This window comes from Miniopterus schreibersii (assembly GCF_964146895.1).
Source record: "Miniopterus schreibersii genome assembly, chromosome: X".
Taxonomy (NCBI): domain Eukaryota; kingdom Metazoa; phylum Chordata; class Mammalia; order Chiroptera; family Miniopteridae; genus Miniopterus; species Miniopterus schreibersii.
In genome coordinates, this window is record NC_138104.1 from 88,319,746 (window position 1) to 88,345,700 (window position 25,955).

At 41.9% G+C, this 25,955-nt stretch overlaps 1 protein-coding gene across 6 annotated transcripts in view; it reads left to right on the plus strand.

Moving 5' to 3' along the window:
* Positions 1-25,955, plus strand: part of DMD (dystrophin) — a gene marked incomplete at its 3' end in the record, with an annotated part of 1,946,774 nt that overhangs the window by 1,708,129 nt on the left and 212,690 nt on the right. For all 6 annotated transcript variants that reach the window (XM_081125527.1, XM_081125528.1, XM_081125524.1 and 3 more), the window contains one exon: positions 22,713-22,791. In XM_081125527.1, coding sequence (XP_080981653.1) covers positions 22,713-22,791 — 79 coding nt within the window. The remainder of the gene's footprint in view (positions 1-22,712; positions 22,792-25,955) is intronic.

The following is a 25,955-nucleotide window of genomic DNA, read 5'->3' on the forward strand; positions in this document are numbered from 1 at the left end:
ACCCCTGAGCAGAAAATCTACGTCAAAATCCATCAGGATTTCAAACCACATCATTATATCTGTCAGCTTCACCAGGCTCCTGATCTTAGCTCCTTCCTTTCAACAACCCAGCACTGACACAGTATAATTTCTTTTAAATCACGGTGCAATTTGATGTACTTTTCCAAAGGTTATGGTGATGATTTTAAAGTGTTTGTTTCGTTTGAGAAAGGAGGTTCGACAGTGCTGGTGGCCACTATGGAGTCCTTCAGGGCCTATCCCGGGGCAATGTCAGAGTGTTAGAGAGCTGAGTCTAAAGAGAGGCATGGTGATCAGAGCCATTGGTGGCAAGATCAGATTACGGAGACACCATGTCCAGGGCACCGGCTGGGGCAGGGAGTTTCAATCATGTTTGGAACGGTAGGTCCCAAGGGGATAAGAGGATAGAGGGGAAGCCAGGAAAGGTACCAGATTGTGGGTTAAAGTCAGTTAAATAGAAACAGTGATATGGTGGCCATCGTTTCTATTTTTTAATTGTGGTAAAAAAACCACGTGACACAGAATTCACCATCCTAACCTTTTTTTTTTTTAATATATCTTTATTGATTTCAGAGAGAGGAAAGGAGAGGGAGAGAGAGAGATAGAAACATCAATGATGAGAGAGTCATTGATCGAGCCCACAACCCAGGCATGTGCCCTGACCGGGAATCGAACCCTGATCGCCTGGATCCCAGGTCGACGCCCAACCGCTGAACCCCGCGCGGCCGGGCCCTAACCATTTTTAAGTGTACAATTCCGTAGTGTTACGCACATGCACACTGTTACACAGTGGATCTTCAGAAGTCTTCTGTCCCGCAAAACTAAAATTTTATGCCATTATACAATTGTCCATTTTCCCCGGCCCCACCCCCTGCCAACTGCCAATTCTGCTCTCTGTCTCTATGAATTCGACTGCTCTAGGTACCTTATACATGTGGAATCATTCCGTTTTTGTCTTTTTGTGACTTGCTTATTTCACTTACCATAATGTCCTCAGGGTTCATACATTAACCATCCTTTCATGAACACAGTTTTGTGCCAGGAACGTGATCTCATTTCAGTCTTACCACAACTGCCTTTGGCTGCAGCACCGCTTTCATTTCACAGATTAGGAATAAAGGATACTTTCTGAGGCTGGGCTCAGAAGTAGTTGAAGAGTTGCTTACAGGAAGATTATTGTGGTTTGTGGAGTGTGCTCAGACTTTACACTTCTAAGAAGTGAGGGGCCAGCATCAAATAGACGAGTGAATAAAAAGTTATGGTGCATATATACAACTGAATATTACTCAGCCTTAAAAAAGAAGGAAATCGTACCATTGGCCACAGCATGGATGGACCTAGAGGATATCATGCTAAGTGAAATAAGTCAGTCAGAGAAAGACAAATGCCGTATGATTTCGCTTTGTATGTGGAATCTAAAGAACAAAATAAACAAAACAGAAACAGATTCATAGACACAGAGAACAGACTGATGGCTGCCAGAGGCGAGGAGGTTTGAGGGACTGGGTGAAAAAGGTGAAGGGATTGAGAAGTACAGATTGGTAGTCACAAAATAGTCATGGGATGTAAAGCAGAGCACAGGGAATATAGTCAATAATATTCTAATAACCATGTATGGTGTCAGGTGGGTACTGGAAATATCAGGGGGACCACTTTTTAAAGTTTTACACCTGAAACTAATGCAAAATAATATTGAATGTCAAAAAATAAATGCAACCTTGGTTTAGCCTCCTAAAAAAGAAAAGGAAGTGAGGGGGCAGGATTAGGCAGAAGGGAAAGCAGATCCACAGTGCAGCTGCAATTAAGGCTGCAGAAGGAGCCTGCAGGAAGCTCAGCAGTTATTTGGCCTTTCAGAGTTGTCCCAAATGAGTCAAATGGCCAGAGACCTGTGTCCCTGCCTCAGCCGGTCACTGGTCATAGGCCTCCCCCCTCAGAGAAGGGATGTAACCTCGTGGGAGGCGGTTCCTTGAGGGCAGCCGCTGGAGCTTGGGTGCAATGATGCTGAAGAGGAGGTTCTGTGTGGAGCACCCCATATCTACTACAGATGCTGAAAGAATAAACACATTTCTTAAGGTCATGTAAATGACATGGGAGATAGCCTTTGAAGCCCATGTTCTATCTACTATACTGGGCTCTCTCTCCAAAAGAGACCCATTATCCACAGGCAAGTTAGACTTGGAATCTATTCATAGTTAAGTGGAATCAAAGCCCAGAAATTATATCTAGCCTTCAATGCATCTTTCATGATCCCCCTATTCTTTACAATTCCTGCTGGCACCAACCTTTCCCCCTGGTCCCTGTCACGAGAAGTGAAGCGGCATCGCTGTTGAAGCCTTCTAATTGGTCTCCATGCCTAAGATCTCTCCTTCCTCCATCCGATCAGTCCACTGCTGTCAGATTAATCTTCCAAGAACTCTAACTTTTTTTTTCCAGTTTAATTTAGCAAGACTACTGGGTGCCAGGAGTGCCCTAGGGGTCAGTTGCTCACAGATAAGCCACAGTTTCTGCTCCCAAGCTGTTTACAACCTTAGGAGAGAGACCACATTATGTCCCCATTTGCTCGTAACAGTTAATACTTGCCGAGCGAGGCTATTAGGTATTAGGCAGACACTGCGCTCAAGGTCTGACAGACATTATCTTGATTAATCCTAACAACCGCTTTCTGAGGTGCCTCTCAAGAATATTCATTTTTAGATGCAAACACTGAGCTTCGAGGGGTTAAATGCCTTGTCCAGTGGCTCTCAGCTGGGCAATGGCATAGTGAAAACAGGCATTCCGACTGCACAGCCTGAGTTCTTAATCACAATGCTTAAAAACCTTGCCTTGCCGCTGCACTCAGAATCGGGTCCAGATACCTCCATTATCACTGCCCTTCCCCTCTCCCTCTGTGCGCAAACAAACCAAGCAAATGCTCTCCCCCTGATGAGGCAAGTCTCCAAACCTTGACACCTGCTGCTTCTGGCACTTTCTCCCGCTATTTGCTAAGTGCTGGAATGATTCCCTCAATTCAGATGTGATTGCAGGCCCAACTCAAGCTCAGCCTCCTCTGGAGAGCCTTTTAACTAACTTCCCCAGAAACTGTGGCCCTAGCCTTCTACCAGACACCATTCAATTGCACAGATCCATGTCTATTTCCCCATTTGCTTGTAAACCCCTTACAAACCGTGTGGGGGTTTTTTTAATGAAAAAGAATTCTGAGTTCTTTATTCTTGTTGCCAAGAAATTGTTCACTGTGGAACCTTCCTGAATTTTAATGTGAAAAGGAATGATACATAGCTTCAGAAGTAAATCTAAGCTTGTAGATTCTTGAAAAGAGATGGTTACAGAACCTTATCATTAATATTCAATATAACTAATCCTATGAAAATTCTATCCTTGGTATATTACTGAGAACTACCAGATGGTAACACTTCTTTTTAAATTAAATTCTTATTTTGAGGTAATTGTAGATTCCGTTAGAATTATAAGAAATAATACAGAGAGATCCCATGTACCTTTTACCCAGTTTCTCCCTATGATACATTTCAAAAAGCTATGCCACAAGCGGATATTAACATTAACATGGTCAATATATAGAATATATCCATCATGACATAGTCTCCTGGTGCCCCTTAGTAGCATCACCACATGCCCCCCCATCCCCAGCATCTACTAATTTGTTTCCATCTCTATAATTTTATCATTTAGAGGCTATCATTATATATAAATGGAACCACGCAGTATGTAAACTTTTAGGTTTGACTTTTTTTCACTCAACGTAATTCCCCAGAGATTCATACCGATTGTTGCCTGTAGCAATTGGTAGGGCTTTTTAATTAGTAAGTAGTATTCTATATTTTGGATATGCCCTTGTCAGTTTAACAATCACCCCTTAGAGGACATCTGGGATACTTCTAGTATTGGAGTGTTATGAATAAAGCTGTTGACATTCATGTAGATTTTTGTGTGAACATGTGTTTTGTGTGCATGGGACGAGTGCCTAAGAATGCAAGTGCTGGGTCATATGGCAGCTGAATGTTTAGTTTTATAAGAAACTACCGAACTTTTCCAAAGTGGTTGTGCTGTTTTACGCTCTCCCAGCAGTCTCCGCATCCTGACCGACAGTTGGTGGTGTCACTATTTTTATTTTAACCATTCTGATACTTGTATAGGGATACCTCGTTGTAGTTTTAATTTGCATTTTTCGAGGAGCTAATGATGTTGAACGACTTTTAATGTACTTATTTGCCATCTGTATATCCTCTTCGGTGAAAGATCTGTGTCTTTCGCCCATTTTCCGATTTGAATTTTTTCTTTTAGTTTTAACAGTTCTTTATATATTTGGTACTACCCCTTTATCGTATCCATGGTTCGCAAATGTTTTCTCCCTTGTCCTTAATCCTCTTAAGAGTCTTTCACAAAGCAAAGGTTTTGAATTTTGGTGAGGTCACATTTATCAATTCTTCCTTTAAGGGACGATGCTTTTGGTGTGTAGCCTAAGAATTCTTTGCCTAGACCTAGATCCCAAAGATTTTCTTCTTTTTTTATAGGCTTTATGCTTGTATGTTTTACTTTTAATTATGTGATACCTTTTTAGTTAATTTTTGTATAAGATGTGAAATATAGGTTGAAGTTTCTGTTTTGCACATGGATGCTCAATTGCTCTAGCAGGTTCTGTTGAAAACACTGGCTTTTGATTTTTGAAATGAAATCAAACTTACCTCTCTCCTTGGCTTCAGACCCATCCACCTTTCATGGTTCCTGGACACTATAGCCAATAGGTTCCACAGACACCTCAGACTTGACATGTCCCAAACAGAGCTCATCACTGTCCCCCACTTCTCCCAACCCACCCTCGACGTTTCCCCTTCCTCATTGCTTTTCCTGTTAAACTACCCTTCCCCCGACTGCCCAAGTCACTTTCCCAGAATCCACCCTTATCTTTCCATCTAACGTGGGATATATCTCCAAATCTCATCAACTCTATCCCCAAACCATCTCGCAAATCTATTCCCTTCTTTAGATCTCCCCTGCCTCCAGCATCCTTTGCCTCAAATGGTGCACAGCCTTCTATTTTTTTTCCTCCCTGATTTTTGTCTGGCTTCCTAATCAATTCTCCACAGTGCAGCTGTAATAATCATCTTAAAATGCAGACCTGATTAGGTAACACTCCTTATTTTAAAGTCTTTCTATTGTTTCCTGCTGCTCTAAAGCAGAAGTACCAACGAGCCTTTTCACCAGACTCTGGATTAAATCTCCAGCTTCAGCAGCAGCAGCACCAAAGGCAGTGCCTGACTCGCCATGAATATTTATTAATTCACTAATAGGGTTTTCAATTATGGCTGAAGTAAACTTCCCATTGTCAACATCGTAGATTATGTTTTGAATGCTGTTCACATCTGCATTCCATGTGCCCACGTTAAATGGAAATGAAGCCTGTCCCAAGACCTGGTGTGTTAGGGTTACCCTGTCATGGACTTGAGACAAGGACTTCGGTGTAGGAAGTTTATTTAGGATGCGATTGTGAGCAGCAGGACTGAGAGCCCCGTGCTTATGCTTGTCTGCCCAGGAGCAAGCACCCACAGCACTGAGGAAAAACCCTGGGGCCGAGAACAGGGAAACTCGGGGCTCACTTCTGAGGTGGGGTGCTAGCTACACAGAACGAGGCTGACCTTGAGCCACACTGTCCACTGCCCGTGGCACTGGAGTCAGCGGTGGGCTGATGAGATGTACTGTAAGCATCGGAAGCATTTGCTACAAACCCCAAAGGCATCAGCAATGTCAGTCTGTCTTCTCGATGTCACTAGAAGGCTTGTTTATTTTTTAAACCCTCCATGTATGAAACAACAATACAAGGATTCAAAGCAGGACAGGCTTTGTGCCATTGGAGTGGTTTGGGGAATAAGTGTGGTTAGTGGTATAGGAGCTCACAAGAGAGTTTTTAATCCATATTAAATCAGCCATCAAATGTGAACCATTCTGATATGCGAGAGTCTTTGTATTCTTAACTCATGGGGTTATTGGGAAAAGCAAATGAAATAATCATTATAAAGCACATCGCACAGTGTCTGGCACAAAGCAGGCACTCCATAAATGTTCGTGTTTCTGCGATTATTAATGTCAATTGTCAGATCTCATCAGGCCCACATCAGGAAATAGTAGTAAGTGGCCTGTCAGCAGGAACATGGAAACATTCTCGTTACATTGGAACTCATGTTGCAGGGAGAGTCATTAAAACAGGATCCAGTTATAGTCTCTGGGAGACAGAAATACGAGGCTCTCCAGAAATGTTGAATCCTTCCTTGGATTTTAATTTCCAAAATTAAATTGTGTTGTCTGTAAAATGAAAATGAAATCGTACTGCTCTTCATAAAAGGCCCAGGAAAATCTGAGGCCCTACGCCATATAAATGGGAAAAAAATGTTAATTTTCCACAGGGCATAATTAGAAATGAAGAATCAAGGTAGGCGACAAAGTTCTGAGCTAGAAGGGAGGCAAGGAACAAAAATGTCCCCCCAGTTATTTTATGGCCGCCAGGTTGAACTCATACTTACCCAATGAGCCCCAGAATGGAATACTGTTCTGCACCAACTAAACTGATGACAGTGATTCAGGGAGTAAATGATAAGATTCCATCGTAAAGTGCTTCTAGAATTGGATTCCAGCAAGCTGCACTTTGCTACTGGCCAATCACAGGAGAGAGCACAATAGAGAAAAGCGAAGACATCATGCTGAAGAGAGGGTGCTGCATAGAAAAGGAAGAGAGACCCCCTAATTTAGAGATAGAGATGCTGGAAGGAGGCAGTTACGCTGTAACAGGAGGGAAACATTCAATAAAGCATTAAGAGAGGGCAGAAGTGGCTTCGCAGAGAAGAAAAATAATCGGGGGGGAGAGAGGAACAGGCTGGAATGCAAAAAAAAATCACAAAAGGACATTGGAGGGGAAATGCGGTGATTGCTACACAGATTAAAAGCCAGCAGTTAACGTGGAGAGGCTTCCGAGAGGAATGAACGAGCAGCAGACTGAGCTGCACTGTCTTTATCGAGACAGAGTTGCAGGCCCTAAACATTTTCAAGCCATTCTGAGGTCCTTTCACCTCTGCCAAGGCCAGACTTTCCCTTCGACTTTTTTTCTCTCCTTTTTTTAATGAGGTGATGGGGAAGTCTCAAGAATAACAGAATGGCCCGGCTGGTGGGCTCAGTGGATTGGGCGTCATCTCATGTCCCACGCACCAGGAGGTGGCCAGTTCGGGTCAGGCCACGTGCCCGGGTTGCGGGCTTGATCCCCGCTGGGGGGACAGTGCGGAAGGCAGCCAATCAACGTTTCTCTCTCATCGATGTTTCTCTCTCACTCTTCCTCTCTCTCTCATAAAAATCAATAAAACATATTTTTAAAAAATAATAAATCACAGAAGGGCCATCTGCCCAGCGGTCTTCTCCTAATCCCCTTCCAGTGAGTTCCACAGTGGTTCAGAGCCACCTTCTGGGGTCTCAGAGATGCCATTGGTCTCCCTCCCTCCCTCTGCTCAGATCCTTCTACTCCGGTACCTGCAGTTTGCATCATCAGTGGCCTACAGCCTGAGAAATCCAACTCTTTGAGTGATATGATCAGCATCTAAAGAAACACAGGAAGCCCAGACTTGGTCCTTTTGCAGTTACAATCATATTCAGAAAGCCTTTTGGTCATAGGCATTTGGGAGGGGGGAAAAAAGTCACTTTTAGGAATCTCGGATAGAATTCTGTACTTCTTGACAGAGTGCCTGCCTGCGACTAGTCACTGGCAAAGGGTTTGAAGCAGAAAGCCTTGTGCAGCTGCTAGATGATAGCATCCCCCTGCACAACTGGGTGGCATCTGCGCCGCATGGCTTATTTTTGCCCCTGGACTCTCCGAATCTGAGGGAAGCTGGACGTGTGTCCCTCTGTAATTGATCGGGGCCCACACAAGTGATGTGAGTGGCCTTCGCCCGCGTGTTACTGCCGCCTCCAACCCAACAGAAGAGATGACCAGTACACCAAGCCCTTCAGCCAGGAGGCGACAATTATTGGGGGAGACTTCATGTTAGAAAATGCAAGGCGCCTTCTCCCGGACAGAGTGAAGGAAGCAACTGCCCAAGCCTTCATTTTAATAGGGAGCCCCTAATAGAAATCTCCTAAAAGGGTGGTGGTTTTTTTGTTTTTAAGGCACTGAGGATATCTTTTGGGGTCTGTCAACAACGAACACCTTTTTTTTTTTTTTCCTTTCTATTGAGTTATATTTGACATGCAACATTGTGGAAGTTTAAGGTGTGCAACATTTATGTGGCAGTGTGGTTGCCATAGCAGCGTTAGCTAACACCTCTAGTGCGTCACGTGATCATTCCTTCTAGTGTTGGGAACATTTAAAATCTTGTCTCTTAACAAGTTTAATGTTTATAACACAGGTTTGCTGTTTGTAATTACTGTGTTGTGTATTAGGTCTCCAGGACCTATTTATCTACTAGTTGCAAACATATACCCTTAAATAACATCTCTCCCATTCCCCCATGCCCCGGTTGCAGGCTCGATCCCCAGTGGGGGGGCATGCAGGAGGCAGCCAGTTGCTATTTTGCTCTCGAATCCATGTTTCTCTCTCTCTCCCTCTCCTTTCCTCTCTCTCTAAATAATCAATAAAAAAATCTTTTTTCAGAAAAGCACTGAAATGGACATATGTCACGATCATTAAGCGCACACATGTTAATGAAGTATTCTCAAGCCTGAGAGATTGGTTTTTATCAAATATTATGCTCTTGTAAATGTTCTCTGTTCCCCTAATATCAGCAACAAGGAATGGGGAATAGGAAGGGGTGGGTGTGTTGGGTCGGAGTCCATCCAAGTTTGCAGAAAGTCTCATGATAAGAAATATTAGAAACTGATGTGCATTGATGACCTTGTGGCAGCTACTAGCTAGCATTCTGTATCCATTATTTCTCCATGATGAAATCGGAGAAAATCTCCAGAGAATTCATGCAGTAGTTGGTAAAACCATTATACCATACAGCACACCTCAAGGATTTTGCAGGTTTGGTTCCAGGCCACCGCAATAAAGCGAGTATCACGATCACAATAAAGCAAATCGTAACCCTTTTGCTGGTGGAGGGTCTTGCCTTTGATTTGTAAAAAATACAATATCTGTGAAGCACAATGAAGCGGAACTCAATAAAGCGAAACTCAGTTAAGTGAGGTGCCTGTAATGGATATAATTCTCCCCTCTCCCACCTTTTTATGAAGTGTCTTTAGATTTAAGAAGCCCGGGTGATTGGTAATTCTTGAACAACGTGTATGCCTAGCTCTTAATAGTTACTGTAATGAGTTTATTTAAACAACTTCTAGGCTCAACATTAATTTTCTTAAATTTTTCCATAGTTTCCCCTTTATTATAAAGCATGTTAGGTTGGACTGTTGACTATGACAGAAAACTCAACTCAGATTAGTCAAGAGAAAAGAAGGGCGGCAATGGCCATTTCCAGGCAGCGACACTGCTGCAGGTCCACGTGCTAGCCTCTTGACATCCTCAGCATCCCCAGCAGAAAACAGAGAGCTGCTTTCAGTGGCCCTGAAGGAGTCGTGTGCTCATCTAGGCTAAGTGAATGTAATGCCCTGATTGATTGATTGCTTGATTGATGATTGATTGATTGATGTTGCAGGCTAGGTCCTCTAGGAAGCAGATGCCAAGATATTTATTGGAAAATGACATCTGTGAAGAAAAAGGGGCAGAAGCAGGATTGGGCAGGGGGAGCCCTTCGATCACAATGCAAATCTTATAACGTCTGTGCCAGCCCAATGAGAAACTCTGGAGCAAAGATTGCCCTTTAGAGGGTCCTGAATTGCGCACATCTGGGGATAGCCCGTATATAAACTTGAGACTGTTCATTTTCCTTCCCCATTAGTGAGAGTCATATAATGGAACTCAGGTCTTACCTCAAACACCTATATCACATATATGAAGTAGAGAGGGAAGGTTAATATAGACCAGGGGTTCTCAACCAGGAGCAATTTTTGCCCCCCAGGACACATGGTAATGTCTGGAGATATTTTCGGTTGTCACAATTGGGGCGGTGGTGTTATCAGCATCTGGTTGGGAGAGGTCAGGGATGCTGCTAGACGTTTGCCAATGCACAGGATGGAATAACAGAATCACCCAGGCCAAGATGTCAATAGTGCCAAAGTTGCGAAACCCTGTTCTATAGATAAAGATACGCATCTTATATGCCACATATGTACTGAGAGGTCACAAAAACCTTTTGTCTTTGATAAATTCTTAATAATGAGTTTTTCTTATTTACATTTATTAATACTTGTTATTGAGATTCCATCCAACTCATTTAACTTTTGGACAGAAAGACTAGATTGGATTAGTGAAGTATCTAAATCCTGGATTTTTAGAAAATTATGTTTCTAACACAAATATTAATTTGAATTAACATATATTATTTTGTATTTGAAATCCTTATAGATTCTGATTTGGTGGCTAGATAAGAATCATCTGCCTGTAGCATATAAATTGCCTTACAAAAGTGTTATTTCAAAAGTACTAGTTTATTTCTGATCTGTTTAAATATCCCTGGACTATAGATTAGTTTACTGTGGAATTTTACTCTGATGTATTCTTTCTTTTTTATATATTACAAAGTTGAATGCAGTGTCAGCTCAGATTGAAAAATTGTAGGTTCAAAATTTGAGTGAAAATTTACTGCAGTATACCTTCATATTTTCTTTCTGGGATTTTTACTAAAAATATAACACAACAGAAGCAAACTTTTAGCACTATACATTTTGAACCACCCAATAAATACTTTAGCCTTCAGGGAATTGAGATCCAGAACTGCTGCTAGGAAAATAAAGACTGGTTAATGCCTGAAGGGATAAAGAGATCAACTAACAACAAAAAAAGTTTTCTCCAAGATGTGAAATGTGTGATCAATCCTAGATCAAGGACTAGATGTCCAAAGTTCTATGTATGAGGTTTAACATTACTTTGGAAAGTCTAGAAGAAAGTTTATCAGTGCAGTGAAATCATTTTCAAATAGAAGTGGTAGTGATACCAGCTCTTTGCTCATGCAAAATCCACCATGTTGAGCTAAACACAAAACCATTCAGTGCTTTTATATCCAACTATCTATATTCGCATAACCATTTAAAGTCAATTATGCCTGGTGGGCGTGGCTTAGTGGTTAAGCATCAGCCCAGGAACCAAGAGGTCACTGGTTCAATTCCCGGTCAGGGCACAGGCCCGGGTTGCGGGCTCGATCCCCAGCAGGGGGCGTGCGGGAGGCAGCTGATCAATGACGACACTCTCATCATTGATGTTTCTCTCTCTCTCCCTCTCCCTTCCTCTCTGCCTAAAAATCATTAAAAACATATTTTTTTAAAACAGTCAATTATGGCATAGTGAGGAAAAGGCAAGAAAATAAAACCATTCTAGTCACTATATTTTGAAAGCTCTTTGCAAACAAAGGTGAAATGGTTGGAAGAAGGCGAGATAATGGTGAATCATCGCTCACTGAAATTTTTAAAAATCAGCGGTATTTCAGTGATACTATTCGGAATCTCAAGAATCTCTCATCCATTAAGATCGTGTCACTAGTGACATATAAAATACCTGTTCAAAAAACACTCCTCAATAGTGTTTATAGTGTGATATACTAAGCAACAGCTTTAATCCTACCTGTTAAAGGCACAGCTGGACTTTTCCTTGGCAGGACCAAGGGAAATGGGACCTTGGAAGCTCAGGGGTCTAGTCCTATGCAAATAAATGCCACTCATTCCTTTCATTGTGACATCACAAGAATCCCACTGCCCCCGGCAACAGGTGGCAATCCGGAGAGCTCCCCACCAATAACAGAAGCAGAGAATGACTGCGCTACATTAAACTCTTTCCCAGCTACTTTATTCTGCCTATTTGTAAATACCTAACTTATAAATTCATTAAAGATAGGCTCCTTGCTTTCTTATTTGTATCTTTTCTCCTTCCTGTTGTAGCAAAGTACCTTATGAGCATTCAATAAGTATTTGAGTAATTAATTGCTTAATTATTTAATTAAACTTGCTCTTAAAATACAAATACAGCTGTGCTACTAGAAGCCTGTTATGAGCTATCATTGATCTTCCTCGAGATATTTACTAATCAGCTAAGAACCAGTACTTGAGGACAGGTTCAACATCTGGGGATAGAACCAAGAAAGCCTTCAAACCAGATGTTAGCTGCGTCAGTGCACAGCCGAGGGCCCCTTATCTTACCTTGCCCTCACTTCATTGACAGCTCCAGGTGAAATGCAGAAAAGAGATCACTAAAAATCAAGAGATTTCTCCCTCCCCAGTTTCATTTCTCTTAAGATGACACATGTGTCTGATTCAGAAATTAAGGGAGAAATCACTTTTTTAAAGGAAAATAGTCCTTTATTCTTGGTACACCACAAACATGGAGTTCATTGCTACACGTTAAGATTATAAAGCAAGGCCCCCAAATGCAATGGCTGATTACTCACAGCAGACATATTAAGTCGAGAAGCTTATTTTTTTCTCTCTTTGCTAAGGCACAAAGCCTGAGGCTATATGCATTTTTATTACACTCCACTGTCTTGGTTTCACTTGAGGATTAAAAAGAAAGTCAAGGTACATACAGTGCACGTATCCTGGTGGATTTTAGGATTTCTTGCTTTAGTGAAAGGAAGACTCTAATAAAGCACCTCAGGTTATTGCTCAAGAAAGTATACCTACTTGCATGATGACCTAGAAGTTCAGTCTTTTGTTTCTCCTAGAAAAGATCACATTGTATTTTGGATTCTTTTTTCCCCCTGTAGTTTTCTATACAATATAAAGCCACATTTTAAAAATAGCTTTAGTTTAGACTTGAGGTGAAAAGATCTGAAATGGTTCAAGAAGGTCTTGTGACTATTCAGGGAGCTTGCAAACCACCTTGGGGTGGGGGGGGGGGTGAGGAGGAGTGAAGGTGGAGGGAGGGAAGCAGGGGAGAGAAGGGAAGGACTGGGCCTAAGGAGATCTGAAGGGTTAAAGGAGCCTGGGGTGGGGGGACTGCATAGGCTGAGAGGAAGTGAGTTCCCCTCAGTTTCCCCCCCTATTCTGACACATCCTCACTGAGAAACAATAGAAGCTCCTTCCCCTGCCCTTTACGAAGACACGTAGAGTGGACTTATTTATGCAGCTTGCGAGACACAGAAAAGGGAGGAAGACTGAATGGTGTAGGATTTGGAAGGGCAGTGGGGGAGATCCTCCAGTTTCCCGATTTGTAAAGAACAGCCTGGTAACCGGTTTGGCAGCTCTGCGGCTGTGAGAGAAAAGAAAGGCGCTTTTCAGTGGCCTGGACCAGGCCAGCGGGGAGCTGGAAGCTGGGGCTGGTGGCATCCAAGGGTCTTGGACGTGCGCTCAGGCCGCCTGTGAAGGGCGCCAAGGTCAGGAGGCTCTGGAAGGGCTGCGAGGACAGGACAGCGTGGGATTCAAGGAGCCTGCTGCAGGTTCTCCCTCCCAGCCATCAGCACACAGGCGATGAGCAGAGAGAACTGAAAATCTGGAAGCGTATCATTACCCGAAATAGAAGGTTTTCATGATGGAGGCGAAAAGGTGTTTGCTTTTTGGTGCTGCGTCTGTTTTTGTTGTCGATCTTCCAGATTTCAACCTGCTTCAGTCATCTTTCGGTCTGAACTTGCTAACTGCTCCGTACGTTGTCCTTTTCGTGTGCGTGTCAGATGATACTAACTCTATTGTATCCCCTTGAGAGTTCTTTCAAATTGTCACTTCTGGTCCTTGGGCACACTCCTGTGTTCTAATACCAGGAGGCATAATTATGTAATTACCATGTGAGCATTGTGCTACTTCTGGCCCAAAATGCCCCTAGAAAGGAATGCTCCAGTGGCCTCAGCAATTTTTTTGAGAGACTGATATTCCAAATGCGGAATAAATAAAGCTCAGGAATAAATAGCTCGAGCTGAAATGTAAATGATTTAATGTAATGGTGTTGCAAGGTGAGAACCACTTGACTTTGGTTCCTGCTGCAAATCATGAGATGCATTAGGAGAGCTTTTAAAAGGGAACCTATTTTTTAAGATAAAATCTGCATCAAGTTACATCACCCAAACAGAGCAATTCAACTTTTCTCTTATATCTTTGAGGCCAATAAAGGAAGGAAGGAAGGAAGGGAGGGAGGGAGGGAGGGAGGGAGGGAGGGAGGGAGGGAGGGAGGGAGGGAGAGAGAGAGAGAGAGAGAGAAAGAAAGAAAGAAAGAAAGAAAGAAAGAAAGAAAGAAAGAAAGAAAGAAAGAAAGAAAGAAAGAAAGAAAGAAAGAAAGAAAGAAAGAAAGGAGAAATGCTTCCTATGATCTCTTCCCTTCCCATCACATGTTTTTGTAACAGTCTGTAGATGTAACTGAATCTAAAGATTTTGACAAATGAAGCAGGATATGAAGTTGATTGCCGCTTTCCTAAATTAAAATTAATGATACCCTTAAGATACTTGAGTCTATGAAGTCTCCTTAATGTTGATATAACCTGACTCCATTATCGCAGAATGAGGCAGTTGCGTGAGCATGAAAACCGATCAACAAACGCTCAAGGTGCATTTTCGAAATCAGTGAGGTGGAAGCTGCAGGCTTAACAGTGGACAAAGGACTTGCCGTTTGTCCTCTGCTCTCCGGCTGATGGCAGAGTTGGAGTGGGAACTGGGGGAAGAATGGTCCTGGGGAAGGGCTGGGCTGGCCCCGCCGGCCTTGCAAGGATGCGCAGCTACTTCGTTTTAGCAGTCCGTGTTGCCTCAGCAGAACGTGTGCCCTTCTGTTGATTGTGCAGAACGTAATTGGGGAGGGCAGGCGAGAGTTAAGGGGTGGATGGAGGAGAGACGAAAGGGAATCATAAAAGGAGTCAGAGATTAAGAAGGGAATCAGCACAGAAATATAACATAGAAGGGGAAAAAGCTCTGAGAGAGGAACATAAAAAGAGGTGGATTAATGATGGTCTCAGATGGCACACATTAGCATCCATGCCATAAATCACGCAGAACCGACAAATAATTATACTCCAACTCAGAGTGAGCGCTGTGTTAGCGCTGGTTGCTTTCCTGTGATCTATCTTGGAGTCAAATGCAAGAAAGTCTGTTTAACTCGTAAGTGTCTCAATGTCAAGAAAACATAAATAAACTCAAGGCAAAGCGAATTTAGCCCACAAGCCCAGATTGTTTTGCCACACAGCTGGACCTATCACAAGTCCCCATTCCGAACCTTATCTCGGGCCATTTTCTTGCAGTCACAACTCAAGAGGAATCAGAATTAGAGGAACGATGGATTTGAACTGAAAAGGGATTATAATTATCTGAAGGGATTTGAACTGAAATGAATCCCAGGAGGGGTTCCAGGATAATGTTTGGGCATGTATTTATGAGGGTTACAGTAAGGGTTTGGAGGGAAGAATGAATGATGAAGGCCTCCCTCGACAAAGGCACGTGCAGACAGAAAACCATACAGACTGCGGAATTGCAGGACAAAAACTCATGTAGAGAGTCGTTTGTGGGCATGTGTGTTGTTTATGCACTGGCATCACAGCACAAGGAGAGCAGGTTTTTATGGGCTCATTAGTGTAGGTGTGAAGTCCGGTTCTTGCATGCCCATGGATATTTGTCAAGTGTCTAGACAGACTGAGAGTCAGAACATCAAAATGTACATGGCCAGTTATATCTTTTCCCAAGACTGGAGTAAACACAATTTATGTATGTAGTGCCAGTAAGAACATGTGGGCACTAGGAAGGTATCATGTGGTCTAGCGATGTATTTCTACATCGGGAGGGAATCTTTGGCTCTCCTAAACCTTCAGTAAAGATGAAAACTTAAAAGCAATTAACTAACAGGCCAAAGAAAAAGTGGGAGCTCTTGAGAATTTAAAACCAAGTTAAGTAGCAAACATTTAGATAAGTTTATTTCAAATCCTTTCTAGGGGCCACAATGTGGTTGTCTGTCCTTTCTATTTCTTTCTTTTCTTTCTTTTTGACTTATTTAAAGCAATTTTTAAAAACTATGTTTTTATTGATTTCAGGGAGAGGGAGAGAGAGAGAAACATCAATGATGAGAGTCATTGATCGGCTGCCTCCTGCGTGCCCCCTGCTGGGGGTCGAGCCCAAAAACTGGACATGTGCCCTGACAGGGAATCGAACCGTGACCTCCTGGATCACAGCTCAATGCTCAACCACTGAGCCACACTGGCCCAGCTAAAGCAATTTTAAAGAAAAGCAATTAAATAAAGATAGCCTTCAAAATACACAGAGGCCTGAGCTTTGGGAGACAGTCACAGCTGGGAATGAAGTGTGTTATTAATTTGGGAGAATGACTTGGTGTTCATTCATTATCCCCCAAATTCCACTTTCAAGCCTGTCATAATCATACTTAGCATGGTGCCTAACAGATAACAGGAACTCAGGAAGCCTTTTCATTCATCCATTTATCAAATATTTATTGAGCATCTCTTATGTATTAGGGACTGTGCGCTAAACCGTAAATGAGACAGACGAGGTCCGTGTCTTTATGGAAGAGGAACTTGCATTCTAATAAATTTTTTGAATGAATGTGGAGACGTTTCTTAATGGCATGAAAGAAGGGGAGTCTCTGCAAACAGTATACTGCCTACAGAACTCATCCGAAATGAGAAAGCAAAGGAGAATGAGAACAAGTCCTCAGAGTTTTGTAGGGGAGGAAACCTTTCCCTTCTGGGTTCTATGGCTGGTCTAATCATTAAATTGACATAAGACACGCCGGCCGGTGTGGGTCAGCGGTTGGGCATCGCCCTAGGATCCAGGAGATTGCGGTTCAATCCCCAGCAGGGGGTATGCAGGAGGCAGCCAATCAGTGACTCTCATCATTGATGTTTCTCTCTCCCTCTCCCTTCCTCTCTCTGAAATCAATAAAGATTTTTTTTTTAATTGACATAAGACAGATTAAGAGGAGAAAAGCAAATTTTATTTCATATATGCAGGAGCCCATAAAAATATGAGACTCAAAGAAGCAACCAAAGCAGGCAGCTTTTACATCTTTTAGACAAAGACACAAGAAATTTGTGAAGAATTAACAAGACAAGGGGCTTCATTTAGGCTTGGGGTAGTAAATTAGCGAGGAAGTAACAGGGTTTGTTATACAGCCCGTGGGCCCTGAATTCCCTGTGTCTGGTGACAAGGGTGCCTTCCACCCCCCTGGTACAGGGCCGGTACCTTTCACATGGGAGATTAATTTCATGCTTCCAGGGGGCCAAAGAGGTCAGAGTGTTCTGCGCTGACTGTTTCTTGAGTAATTTTAATTCAAAATAATCAATATGCCAGAGTGGCATGTTTTAGGGTGGGATATTCTGCTCTCCTTTACTTTCAAATATAATTGCTTAAAAATTGGAATAAAATAAATATGGAAGAGATGTAGGCTCTTGGTTTGTCTTTTAAAAAAAAAATGTTTTTAACCCAGTATTGTAGGCACAATGATCTGAATGGTTTTCTTTTCTATTTTTAACTTTGATCATAAAGGGAAGGGGAGGGGAGGGGAGGGGAGGGGAGGGGAGGGGAGGGGAGGGGAGGGGAGGGGAGGGGAGGGGAGGGGAGGGGAGGGGAGGGGAGGGGAGGGGAGGGGAGGGGAGGGGAGGAGAGGGGAGGGGAGGGGAGGGGAGAGGAATTATTTCCAAACCTTGTGCTGGGAACCTTGAAAAAGAAATCTCTCATTCAAAATATAGTGGCTATGATGAACAGCCGTGAATAAATGGTTAATTCATTAATTCATTCACCTGCTATTAGTTGAGCACCTGCTATATGCCAGGTACTGTGCTAGTCGTGGGGGATATAGAGGGAAAGATAGATGCATCCCTGTCCTCACGGAGCATATAAAAAAGATTGAATTTTTTCCCTGTCATGTTTTTACTGAGGAATTGCTGCAAACTGGATTATGATTACTCATGGAGCAGATGGCAATTTTCTCCCCATCTGGGGCAGTTCTAAAGAATAGACCCTTGTGTGTCAATAGATAAGATTTCTTCCAGTTCTAAGCTATCGTGATCTATGGTCTAATAGTAGAAACAGGATGTGTGCTTCCAAAAAGATGTTATACTTGAATTACTTTTTATAAAAGGCAACAGAGCTGTTGCCTGTTAATTCAGAGGGAATTGGATTCTTTCTGTCTCTTTAAATAATTCCATTTCAGTTCCTTTGGCTCTTCTTCTCTGCTCACCTTCTAATGCTCAGTCCCACCCCCTCTTACTCTCACTTCCCTTTCTTTCCTTTAATGACTGAGACAAATCGCTTCTCTCCAAGTGGCTACGCCTGATATCTCCAGTTGGAGGCTTCACCGTTAGGTTACTTTTATCACATTCCAAAGGAGCTCATAGACACATACACCGTTCCTCCTCTTTTTCATTTCCATATTTCCATCAGCAGTGTCCTCACCCTCCCACACTTTCACATTGGAAAGCCAGAAGTCCTGTTTGCTTCTTTAAAAATTAAGTTCCAACCCCAAAATCAATTCGTTGTTGTTGTTTTATCTCTTTCAAAATACCTCCTAATGTACACGCAGTCTTAATTCTAACACATATCACCCCAAATCTAGTCAATTGCAAGTCAAATTTCTTTTCTTTGCCTAAATGTTTACAGAATAAAGTACCTGTTCTTTTTTATTATTAAAGTGTGGCTAACATACAGTATTGCATTAGTTTCAGGTGTACAACATATTTATTCAACATTTACATACCTAATGAAGTGATCACCATGATAAGTGTAGTAACCATCTGTCACCGTACAAGTTATTATGCTATTATTGACTGTATTCCCTATGCTGTACGTTATATCCTTGGGACTTCTTTATTTTATAACTGGAAGTTTTTTCACCCACCCCCCCTTCACTTTTTTCACCCACCCCCACCCCCTCCCCTCCAGCAATCATCGGTTTGTTCTTTATACATATGAGTCTATTTCTGTTTGGTGTTTGGGGTGTGTTTTTTTTTTAGATTCTACATATAAACAGAATCCTAAGGTATTTGTCCTCTCTGTCTGACATATTTAACTTAGCATAATACCCTCTAGGTCCACTCATGTTGTGGCAAATGGAAAAAGATTTCATTCTTTTTATAGCTAATATTCATATATATATATATATATATATATATATATCACATCTTCTTTACCTGTTCATCTTTTGTTGAATACTTAGGTTTCTTCCATATCTTGGCTGTTGTAAATAATGCTGCAAAGAACATAGGGGTACATGTAGGGTTTTCATGTTCTTCTGATCGATGCCCAGAAGTGGAATTGCTATGTCATATTATAGTTCTGTGTTTAATTTTGGAAGGTCCTTCACACTGCTTTCCGTAGAGGCTACACCGGTTTACAGCCCACCAAAGGTGCTCATGGGTTCCCTTTTCCCCACATCCTTGCCGACACTTGTCATTTGTTTTGATAATGGCCATTCTGACAAATGTGAGGAGATATCTCATTATGGCTGTGATTTGCATTTCCCTGTTGATTAGTAATGTTAAGCATCTTTTCATGTGTCTGTTGGCCATCTATATATCTGTTTTGGAAAAATGCCTGTTCAGGTCCTCTGCTCATTTTTTAATCAGACTGGCTGTTTTTTTATGTTGACTTGTATGAGTTCTTTATATATTTTGCATATTAACCCTTTACCAGGCATATCATTTGCAAATATCTTCTCCCATTCAGTGGGTTGCCTTTTCATTTTGTTCATGGTCTTCTTCGCTGTGCAAAAGCTTTTTGGTTTGATGAAATCTCATTTGTTTATTTTTGCTTCTGTTGTCCTTGCCTGGGGAGACATATCCAAAGAAAGTGTTGCTCAGACGGCTATCAAACAGTTTACTGCTTATATTTTCTAGTTTTATGGTTTCTCCTCTTACATTTAAGTATTTAATCTGTTTTGAGTTTAATTTTGTATGTGGTGTAAGAAAGTGGTCCAGTGTGTGTTTTTTCATGTTGCTGTCCAGTTTTCCCAACACCATTTATTGAATAAACTGCCTTTTCCCCATTGTATTTTCTTGCCTCCTTTCTTGTAGATTAACTGACCATACAAATATGGATTTCTGGGCACTCTACTCTGTTCCATTGAACTATGTATGTTTTTATGCCAGTACCATACTGTTTTGATTATTACAGCTTTGTAATATAGTTTGAAACCATGGTGCCTCCAACTTCATTCTTCTTTTTCATGATTGCTTTGGCTATTTGGGGTCTTTTGTGCTTCCATAGAAATTTTAGGATTATTTGTTCCAGTTCTGTGAAAAAGGCCATTGATATTTTGATAGGGATTGCACAGAATCTGTGGATTGCTTTAGGTAGTATGGACTTTTTAATGATATTAATCCTCCAATCCATGAGCATGCCCTATCTATTTATTTGTCTTCTTCCATTTCTTTTATAAATGTCTTACAATTTTTAGAGTATAGGTCTTTCACCTCCTTGATTAAATTTATTCCTAGATATTTTAACTTTTTTCATTCAGTACTAAATGGGATTTTCTTCTTAATTTCTCTTTCTGAATGTTCACTATTAGTGCAGAGAAACGTAACTGATTTCTGTACATCAATTTTGTATCCTGCAACTTTACTGAATTCATTTATTAGTTCTAATAATTTTGGGGCGGCGTCTCCATTTATTAACTATAATAGCAACAATAACAGTAGCCGATCACATTTACTTAGCAATTATAATGTGACAGAAACCAGGCCAAACATTTGATGTGTATTATTTTATTTAATTCCTACAAAAGCTCTATGAGGTAGGTCATATAGTCGTTCCATTTTACTGATAAGGAAAGTTAAGATTATTCACTCAGGGACGTGCGGCATGTACTCAGGGCCAGTGGGCATTCTCATTTATTCTTTTCTCTCTGTCTCTCTGTCTGTCTGTCTGTCTGTCTGTCTCTCTCTCTCTCTCTCTCTCTCTCTCTCTCTCTCTCTCTCTCACTCACACACACACACACACACACGCACGCACACAACTAGTCATTAAGCAAATATTTGCTACACTTACTACCTGGAGGTTTCAGTGCATCCTGCAGGAGAGAGGGTGGGAGAGGAGAGATAAGGGAGGAATGGTCCATGCTGTCAAGGAGTTTACAGTCCATTGCAGGAGATACTCATGTCCATAGAACTAAAATGAATGATGCAAGTATTTCAAGTATAAGCCATGTGCTGTGAGAATGCTGAGGAAGCCATCACTTCTAGCCTGGGGAATTGGAAAGTAAGCATAAAAACATATAAAAGCCTTGAACTGGGAGAGAGGGGGAATAGAGCATTCCAGAGAGAAGGAGCAGCATGAATAATAAGTGGTATATTGGATGGAATATCACAGGACAGGTGGGTAGTTTGGCTGGGAGTGCAGGGTCCCAGGCTGGGAAGGTAGCTTTGAAATGTTTCTCATGCTTTTCTGTGCAAACCCTACGTTTTTTTGTAATTCCACTTGGTTTTCCAAATATTTGGTCCAAGCAAAGATGGGCAAGGCTAGGGAGAAAGTGAACAAAGGAGATTGTTCTGGATCTATGCTAGACACTTGATTGATATTGGAAGGTTAGAGTTGGCTTTGGACCAGACTACTTGAGCCACTTTTCTGATAAGTTTAAGATCTATTTTGCCTTTTGGGAATTATCCACAGCATAAGAGCAAACCCACTCAACTTCTGATGGCCCTGGGCACAAACAGACCAACCCCTAGCTTAGCATGAGCAGTTCAGAACCAAATCAAGATCCAGTGTCATGGAGCTAGGATGTGGATGTGTGGGGCCACCACTAATACGTGGTTGGCAAAATGCCAGATGACAAAGTATACCATTTCACCCATAAAATTCTTCCTTTGTTTCCCTGCCCAGAATAGAATTTACTAAGCTATCAGGACACTGTGTCAATATATTGTAGAACAACCTAATAAGAAAAAAATGGTAATTTTTATTCCATACCACCTAAAGATATACTTCCTAGTAATTTCCAAGTCCACTAAGAACTAAAATCTGAAAATTTCTTTCATTTTACTATCAACCCTGTAAATACCATAAATGTAAGCCTTGCCTCTACTTCTTTGGTACTTAAGCACTAATCAATTTGGTTATTTGTTAGCAATGATTAGTTATGGCTCAATGATTCACTAATTCTCAATCAATATTATTCCAAAAAACATCAGGCAAAAACAATAAACTTGCCTGGCCAGCATGGCTCAGTGGTTGAGCGTCAACCTATGAACCAGGAGGTCATGATTGATTCCCGGTCAGGGCACAGGCCTGGGTTGAGGGCTCGATCCCCAGTAGGGGGCGTGCAGGAGGCAATAGACTTAGTCAAAGACTAAGACAAAATATGTCACTTCTGAGGTCCTTTAGTCACCTGGTATCATAGCGAATGGCAACCTCCCTAACCTTTTTATGAGAGATTTAGAGTTTGCATTTTTGTTGGTTCTAATTGGAGCGGTAGTTCATTAGTGGCTGCCAATGAGCGTTTAGAAAGATCTCATTTTAACACTGTCCAGAGAGCACATCTTTTTTGCGTGGCCTTGGTTTGATAAAAATGGGTCTTAGAGGCCACATACAATAAGTGGAAATTAAAATCAGGGTTATAAATTGTTGCTTTAGTGTCCCAGCCTTAGAGGCCCAGAAGATCTTAGCAGAAGCGATACAGTGTTTTAATTGTTCCTCATTACATGTGATGAGAGCACATCATTTCTCGCCTGTCTTCCTCCCAGGTGGCCGTTGAGGACCGCATCAGGCAACTGCACGAAGCTCACAGAGACTTTGGCCCGGCGTCCCAGCACTTTCTTTCCAGTAAGTCGTTGTCAGCTTTCATTGCTTAACCTCTCCATTGCATCTTGGTGGCTAAGAAATGAGTTGAATTACAATCATCTCTGCTAAATGCGCTGGAGGCATAAATCATCCTGAGAGATAACGTGGTGGGCGAATTCAGAAGGTTAGGAAGAGGAGGACCAGGTAGATCATTTTGTCCAGCCTTCAGCTAACGCATAATTGTTTCCTGCAATGTATTCTCAAGTGCGGACTTGGGGAATATTTTTCAGTCTTTGGTTCTGCTTATAGCAGTTCACTTCATACGGCTGGTAATTATGCTATCATATAATTATATGATAATTCAATATGTGCTTCTGTGAATCTATAATTCTTTATCTCTATTTAATTTATTAGATACTCACTGCCTCCAAGTTGGAACTTCAGCCTGTTGTTTCCTTTCCCTAACCCTTTTTTTAATTTTTTTTTTTTTTTAATTTCAGAGAGAGGAAGGGAAAGGGAGAGAGAGAGAGAAACATCAATGATGAGTCATTGATCGGCTGCCTCCCGCATGCCCCCTGCTGGGGATCGAACCCGCAACCCGGGCATGTGCCCTGACCGGGAATCGAACCGTGGCCTCCTGGTTCATAGGTCAGCGCTCAACCGCCGAGCCACGCACACCAGGCTCCCTAACTGTTCTTCTTGCTCTTTATTCTTGACTTCTATTCATTCTTTATATTTTCCAGTTTTACTATTTTATTAATTATGTTTTTATAATTAATTATATTACTTATATACATCCTTATATATAAGTAAGCTATATGTATATGTAAGATTCTATTAATAAATAGAATCTTTTTATATTAAGAGGAATAGCCTTAGTTAACTAAAAGCTAACTATTGGAACATCCAATTAATGTAAAAATCCATTTTAAGTTGCCAAGCTCCTGTTTTCCTCTGTGTAATGTTGCTCATTTATACCTCTGTTTCTTTCATTACAAAAGTACATAGGTTGCGTTTTTTAGTATTTAAAAAACCATACTTCTACCACATGGCGTTAACATATGATGCCTTTTGGGGTGTATTTCCTTCTGGTAAGACATGAGTACACATGAGGGTTTAACCAGCACTTGAAGGCAGTTCCTTTGTGCCTGGCCATGTTACAAACATGAACTAATTTAATCCTTATAGCAGCCTATCAGGTAGACACCAGTGTCATACGCATTTTAAAGGTGAGGAAATTGAAGCCCACAGTCACACAGCCAGCAGGTGACACAGCCGAGATCCAAACCCAAGCAGTCGGCTGCAGGGCCCTCTTTTAACCTCCAGGCCTCTGTCTTTTACTTGACTTACATGTTAGGGGGAGGAAGTAATTCCATATGATCTCCCTTCATTCTTCTGACTTCTTTGATTGCCATTTTCTAGTCCTTTCTTCTTCGTTTTCCATAGATTAATAAAACGATCCATGCTCACCAGCATCTTAAAGTATTTGACCGGATGCTTTCATGTTTCCCTCCTGATGGCCCTGTCCTTTTGTTATGCATTAATAATGCATTAAGTACGAAGTCGTCTTATTTTCTGACTGGGTCTGACATTACCCACGTGCAGTTGTTATTTGAACGGTATCACACGTCTCCGAAAGTGCCAGGATAAAAGAGGCAGGTTAAAGCAGTGTATGTACCCACGGGATTGTGGCTTTTAGGAATGGCTCTAGAGCAGCGATTTGCAACCTTTTCAGCTCCTGGCACATAAACTAATCACTAAAATCCTGCGCCACGCCCAAAGGTATATTTTCTTTCTTGCCGATCTGACCAAAAAAATAGGTATAATTTGGATTCATTCACATGGGACGCCTATTGCTGTGCTAGCTGTGGTCATTTTTTTATTTGACAGTCTAAGGGAAAAGAGATCAGTGCCCCTGACTACATAGTCAGGTGTTGTATGTTTTACAAATTCTTGCAGCACACCTGTTGAAAATCGCTGCTCTAGCCCAGCCGGCGTGGCTCAGCGGTTGAGCATCGACCTAGGATCCAAGAGATCGAGGTTCGATTCCCGGTCAGGGCACATGCCCGGGTTGCGGGCTCGATCCCCAGCAGGGGGCGTGCGGGAGGCAGCCGATCAATGACTCTCTCACCATTGATGTTTCTCTCTCTCTCCCTTCCTCTCTCTGAAATCAGTAAAAATATATATATTTTTTTAAATCGCTGCTCTAAAGGAAGGAGCATTAAAGAGCAAGACACTCAGACTGAGCAAATGGGAACCCACTGATGTTCTAGAACAGCTGTTTTCAACTGGTGTGCTGTAGATTTAGTCTTCTGCATTTTCCCAAATCTCTGGTCTGCTTAAGTTGCCTTGGTGGCAGCCATTCTGTTTGATTTCATTGAGATTAAATGCGATAACATACTTGTAAATGACTCATAAACCATAAATAAAAATATTACTATTATGAATATTAATTACTCCTCAGAAACCATATCTATTCATTCATCCTTCATTCTCTGTGTGCCCCACCTGAATTCCCATGTCTTCCCCATTAAAACCTATTCTCGGAAAATGATATGTTATACTCATTTAACCCAGGTGACCGGTAAAGTTTAATGTGTACTTCTCCTGGGTTATTTGCATTTTAATAGGGTGAAAAGCTATAAACCTGAGGAATGGCTCTCTGGTGGTAGAAAGTCAGCTGTAATGTCTGAGCTGTGAGGAAAGGACTTTGAGGGGCCACGTGGAGCATCCGCACACCTTTCAAACCATATCACACAGGTGCCCACTTCCAGAAAGGTCAGGCCTGAAGAAACAGATACTCATGAAGACACTCATCCACCCGCCTAAATGGAGCCAGGCCTAGAAGTCACCAATTTCTTGGGTACTCATGTGAAGTCGCAATATATGCTTAGAAGCTTGGCTCGCAGATATCAAAAAATACCAATTTGCTTTAAGAGGTAGTTGAGAAATAGGAAGGTGAGACTGAAGACTAGATAAATATTATTTCTTTTTGTTTTATTTTATTAATCCTCGCTGGAGGATATTTTTTCCGTTGCTTTTCGAGAGAGTGGAAGGGGGAGGGAGAGAGAGAGAGAGAAACATCAATGTGTGAGAGACTCATCCATTGGTTGCCTCCTGCACTTGCCCCGACCAGGGCTGGGGATCGAGCCTGCAACTGAGGTTCATGCCCTTGACCGGTATCGAACCCGAGACCCTTCAGTCCA